Raw genomic sequence first — 6285 nt, 5'->3', positions numbered from 1 at the left:
TGATCAGTATCTAGCCAATGCAATTAGCCAATTACTGGCCAGTTACTGGCTAATTTCTAGTTTATTTTCTACTTGAGATGAAGGTCCCATATAAGTCCCATGTAGGTTACCTATAGGGCACCTGGGTCAATTTCCCATGGGACATGACCCATATAGGAATATACCTATGGGAATTCGCGGCAGGGCTATTTGTGTCAATCTATCTTTATCTTTCAATAGATGTAAAATAAGGAAATAGAGTGACTCAAATAGCACTATTAGCATCTTTCCGAATGCTAACAATTTCAAAGCTGGATAATTTGATCAAGAAGAATATGTAAACAAGAAGAATATTATTTATTTCTTATTGAAATATTTTTGTAAATTACATTATTAATATTTCGATTGCTACACAATAATCATCAATTATTGTTTTTCTTATTACTTTACATCTTTATATATAAATAATTGTGAAAATTGTAAATATTTATAGTCATTGCAACTAGATATCAACTAATCATTGAAAATTTAAAATTATTACTTGAAATGTATATTTTATTCATTCAAAATACAATAAAATTCACAATAAGTATGTTTATTTATTATTATTTAATCTTATTTTATAATTTAATTTTTCGCTGTGATTGCTTTGATCTTATTACGTATTTTAAACAAGTTTATGATATATGTTTGTAGCTAAGGTTTTTTAACCTCTTTTATTTCATTTCTTTAAATTACACGCCTTTGTACTACCCAAAACATGGCGGAGGGTCACGTGACTGGGTAACACAACATCAAAGGTTCCGACTTAACTGTCGTAACTGTATATGGTTATGTATGGTTAAACTGTGACTGTGGGCTGCAAAGAGTTTATATACCTGTCAGTTGTCAGTTGTCACTTGTCAGTGCCGTCGCCCGTCAGTGGAGTAGTGGATTCTGGACAGCGACAACAGTAAGAAATTTTTAAGTAGGAGCTTACCGGCTTCTTCGATTAGAAATTAAGGCATTTGATTGAAAGAAAAGTTAATAAAGGATAACAATTTCGCGATAGCGATTCTTGTTCGTTCGTCAGTAAATTTATGTATAAAATCTCTAAACCTTTCTAAACGAATGCGGCAAATTCTGTATTCTGCTAAGGTTAGAATAACTACAAATTTCGTAAATAGTGATAAACCACTTAGTTATTGGAGGTAATCGTTTAATGTTTGTGCTCAGAAATTTAATTAAAAACTTTTTTCTTTATTTTACAGCTGATATCGATCTTATTTCGATAGAATTTTTTTATTCATCGTAAATTGCTAAACGTTCCTAACCTGCAATGCGGTAGAAATTTAATGTTCTGAGTGTTAACCAATGAGTCCTGGACGTTAACCAATGGAGACCAAAGTGACCAGTAAAACCAGCAGCTTGAAAGCTCTTCTGCTACGAGCTTGGCGTGAGCGCTGGACCGATTTGCAATGGGGTATCAATATCAAGACGGTAAGCGTCCGCACTTCGTCTCTGACGATCAGTGTGCTTTCTGAAATTATTAATGTTTTCTAAAATCCTCAGATTCTACCAAGAGGGGTAAGCGGTGATGTATACAACTTGGCGGACTGTATATTGCAACAAGCGTTAGTGGGACTGGGGCCCAATCAGTTGGTACTGTCATACCTGAAGCACTCGCTAAGCTCTCAGGTTCGTTCGTTGCATTTTTCCGGAGAATATCTTAGTTTTTCGTGCACGTGACTGGTGTGTGTCATTTACATTTCACGCCGTCTTGCAGTTGGTGTCGTACGCCGCGGTGTTGCAGCGAATAAGTAAATACGATGCGTTTCACAAGCCTCACTGCATCGTGAGTCTGCTGGAGTTCCTAGAGTCCATTCAGGTCGGCATCACGTGCCGTGGCAAGCCGGAGGAGGACCTCCTAGCGGCGGCGGTCTTGTCCATTGTACATTGGCTCCTGCAGTGTTACCTGCACACCCTAACGAAGGCGCCCCAGGGCAATCCTCTCACTCCGCATCCGAGCGAGCTCATGGACAAACCTGCCAGTATCTTGCACCAGATGCTGAATTCCGACTTTCTGTGCGCGATGATGTATCTGGCTAAATACGATGACAAAGGTGTGCCTGCGAGGCGTGATACTTTTAAGATTTATATGGAAGATTATTCACGAACGTTTTGCGTTCATTTATGTTTTTTTTATCTTTTTTTAGATCTATACGTAGAAGTTGTGAAGAAATGCCAGGAGATCGAGACACTGCTGAAGACGAGCACTCAAAAGTCCGTGACGCCGATAGAGGATTCTCTGAAGAAGTTGTGCAATCTGGAGATAGAGAGCTTTTGCCCGGAGAAAACCAAAATGGAGTCCATCACCTACTGCCTGCAGCCGCTCTTCACCGTTCAGGTGTTACTGAACCCCAGCACCGAGACTACCGTGTACGTCAATCAGCTGCTGATGGTGCAGAGATTAAAGAGCTATACGAACGTGCGGCTGTACTGCGAGATCATCCGCGCCGGTCTGATGTGCCTGCACAACGAAGCGCTGACGGTCAAGGAGTCGCAGTGGGGTGCCTTCATGTATCTGAAGATACCTCAGATATTGAAGGAGTTGCACATCGCTAATCTGAACGGTCGGTAAGACTGTGTATGTGTGTGTGTGTGTGTGAATGCCGAGGAAACTTCGGATGATTTTCACGTCTTTGCATCTCTTTGCAGGTGACGAGAAGTTCGAATATTCGCAAGATATCCTGGATGTGTTCGAATTGCTGCCTCAGTTCACGCCCTTGCTCGATAGAATAGACACCTCGACCTCGAACAATTTCGCGTGCAATTACGTGGAATGCTTGGTGAACGAATTGCAGAAGGTGAACCTCCTGACGGAGAAGCAAGCGAAGCAGATAAGCTCTAGGAGGTATACACACCTCCTGGAAACGAATTTTTTATTGTTTTTATTTTTTTTTATGAAACAGTCGGACTTTATTTGCGATTGTCGATTGCAGGGAGGGAGCGACTATGGCATCGGCAATTCCGATCGTAGTTGTACGCGCCGGGCCGACACTGAACGGGATTTTAAGGACGCTGAACGCGGATGTCACGAAAATTCAGGAGGGCCTGCTGAATGTACTGTATCAAGTGTTAACGGGGAAGAGCTTCGAATTGATGTTGGCCGTCGCTACCGCTGAGGGAGAACTGAAGACCTTCGTTATGAAACTCATCAAGTTCACTGAATGTAGCAAACAGATTAACGAACCCGTGCCTGACAAGATGGCAGCGACGAGAGCAATGTTGTTCGACGTATCGTTCCTCATGCTATGCTCGATCGTGCAAATGTATGGCTCCGACGTAAGTTTGGCGTTAACAACGCGTTTCAAATTTTCATACACGGAGAGAGAGAGAGAGAGAGACTTTGTACGCTGATTGATTACCCGTTTCGTCGTCGGAAAATTGATTTTCAGGTCGTCCTAGAGGAAGGCGGAGATTCGTTCTTCGAGCAATGGGTGCGCGAATGCATGCCGGAGAAGAACAAGCTGAAATCGCCACAGAGGATGCTGCAGAACGTCGATCCGACGAGGGTGGACGCGCTGCTGGCGCAGATCAACTCGCCGGATCCCGATTTCAAGTCGAGCAACTTGAAGTGGCACGTCGTATGCCAGTCGGCGATGGGCGCGGTGAAGGAGCTGCTCTGCGCGTGGGAGAGCGGGGTGATGAGCGCCGGCGAGGTGAAGAGGGCACTGGACGGTCTGCGTGCCACAGCCTGCTGTTTGCCGGTCTGCGCTTCCGCTTGGCTGTGCGCGTACATAAACACCACGCACCAGGACGCTCTGTGCAAACCCATGAATATGGTCACTCACTTCCTGGCGCCGGTTCCGGGTGACGAGCAGGACAATCTTAAGGACAGGTAAGAAAAATGGAATAAATGTATGCTGAATTATAGAGCATTAATTCCATTTTTTTATTTTATTTTATTTTTTATAAAGACACATTTATACATCTGGCTTACGATTTTTTCTCCATCCTTTTCTTCCAGATCCATCTTGATGGTCCAGATTATTCGGAAAATGCTACACGACGTGCACCCGCCCCCACAGTCGAAAACGAAGGTCGTGGCGCTCACGATGTCACACAGGTATTATGGTATTTTCCGAAAATGTATTATCGTTTTTTTTTTTTTTTTTGGAGAGGTTGTCATTTTCATGGGGTTTTTATACACTTGCAGTATTATGTCACGGCAACCATTACTGGAACAGTTGGAATCCGTGTGGCAGAACATAAATCAACACGGATGGATAGACGTACAAACCGCGCAATCGATGGAGTCTCTATTGAATACTGGTGGCTCTTTGTGGTTCGTCACGTATGTGGTCAAGGAAGTGCTGAAGTATCGTTATCAACAGGAACTGGATCAAGCTGCGGATCTGGCCTTCGCCATCTTCCACCTCGACATAGAGAACTGCACTCTGGATCTCATAAATCACATAATACCGCAATACCTGTACAACTCGATGCAGTAAGTCCATCTTTATTGCCTCGCGAATTTTGCGATCGAATTTTTAAATTCATATACATGTTACACGTAAATTTCATTTCGCGCAGAAGTGACGAGCTTGTGGAACCGCAGTCGTCCATCCTGGCGAAGTTGTGCGTGTACTGCATATTCTCCACCTTGGAGTACAACAACTCGAATCCGTATCGAGGAAATAACCGTAAGCGTGTGCGCCGCGACCTGGACGCGGACGAGCTGGACGCGCTCGGCGTAACCAACAAACTTTTGCGGCTGAACGAGACGGGCGAGAACGTTCCCATATTCAGTTCGCAGAGTCCGCAAGCGCAGGGCTCGAGCAACGGCCAGAAGTCGGTGATCGTACTGAGGGATCCGCTTATGACAGCGCTGAACAACCTGTTTACTGTATTCGCCTTTCTGGCCGGCAGAGACGGTGAGGTATCTCAACAGACTCACTTCATATTCCAGTTCCTGCGACTTATGGTGCAGTGCGGAAAAGACAGGACTCGCATCGTATTACAGGGAATGCCGCAAACGTTGGTACGTTTTGACATTTGTAGCCGCGCGGCAACAATTTTACTTTAACTTCTTAATATCGAACGTGTGGAATAAATAAATTATTGGCGTTGAAATAAATTATGTGACGAATTTGGTCTTCCTAAAAATATATATATATATATATATTTTTTTTTTCATTCGTAAGGATAAGTTGTTGGTAATAATTTTCTATATCTGTTTTTCAGGTACCCTGCCTTCTCAAAGCATTGCCCGAATTATTCACGACTGATATACTCCTGAGATTATATGACATACAAACGACGATCGGGCGCAAGGTTACCGCGCGAGACTTATGCATGTTGCGAAATATTAAGCTGAAGTCCATAAAATAAAGATATAATTGTCGCAAAGTAGAAAATGTATCTTTTCACGGATAAAGATTATACCGTTGACGAGGGTATTATATAATTACATAAATATTTCTATAATGTACAAATACTTTAAATTTGCGTGGCATTTGAACTGCTATATTAGCAGGGCAACCGATAAATGTAATGTACTTGTACTTGTAAACGTCTTAAATTATTTTAACAATTTATATGAAAAGATTGCCATATGGGACAATCGTTTGCGCCGTGATTTACATACTGATCGTAACAGTGAAAATAAATTATATTTAATAATTGTTGAGCTAACTTCACTACTTGTTATGTATTAATTTTATAAAAACAGAAAAAGGATACAGTTTTTGAAATATAACGTTTGTTATAAAATAATTTTTCCGACATCTATTACGCTCTTTAATAAAGTTTTTCGATATCTATTATGACTTGTAACATTTGGAACTTGTACTGTTTTATACTGCTTTGAAAAGATCTCGACATCGGTCTACAATCATGTTTTTAATTTATGACGCTTAGCTGTCAAAGTATACGTATAGAATAAATGTTAAACTTATTTGTCAGATACGTTAAAACAATTTTAGAATGAAGTAAACAAGATACCTAAATGTGAATACTTAAAAACACGATGCAGTAATGCAGTACGTTTGCGTTAAGGACTGAAATTTAAATAATTTGTATTTTTATTAATAAAAATTATACATAGAGAATATTGTTATTTATATGCAAACTTCAAACTGATTGCATTTGTATGTATAATTGAAGAAGAGAATGTGAAAGGAATAAATTGAAGAGAATTTTCATATTTAATGTGAATACGTGTTTTCCTAGCAGATTTCTGTCGAAAAAAAATCCTACTTTTCAAGAGAATCTACTCTTCATATGCTTCCGCTTTTCTCATATAGTGTTTCGCTATGGAACCGA

At 41.0% G+C, this 6285-nt stretch overlaps 1 protein-coding gene across 2 annotated transcripts; it reads left to right on the top strand.

The window, feature by feature from the left end:
- Window positions 1-876: 876 nt before the first annotated feature.
- On the top strand, window positions 877-5680 carry LOC105450547 (mediator of RNA polymerase II transcription subunit 24). Of its 2 annotated transcripts, none has more exons than XM_011690462.1 (12): window positions 877-931; window positions 1230-1458; window positions 1531-1656; window positions 1745-2081; window positions 2175-2591; window positions 2677-2872; window positions 2961-3303; window positions 3417-3859; window positions 3989-4087; window positions 4178-4468; window positions 4555-5002; window positions 5206-5680. In XM_011690462.1, the coding sequence occupies exons 2-12, from the start codon at window positions 1354-1356 to the stop codon at window positions 5350-5352; spliced, it is 2952 nt and encodes a 983-aa protein (XP_011688764.1). In that variant the 5' UTR covers window positions 877-931; window positions 1230-1353; the 3' UTR covers window positions 5353-5680. The 2 variants fall into 2 exon arrangements, with proteins under 2 accessions (XP_011688764.1, XP_011688763.1); XM_011690461.1 differs by having other exon boundaries at window positions 901-1116.
- Window positions 5681-6285: the final 605 nt, after the last annotated feature.

Source organism: Wasmannia auropunctata, unplaced genomic scaffold, assembly GCF_000956235.1.
Source record: "Wasmannia auropunctata unplaced genomic scaffold, wasmannia.A_1.0 LD336060.1, whole genome shotgun sequence".
NCBI lineage: Eukaryota > Metazoa > Arthropoda > Insecta > Hymenoptera > Formicidae > Wasmannia > Wasmannia auropunctata.
This window is presented reverse-complemented; position numbering and strand designations above follow the sequence as displayed.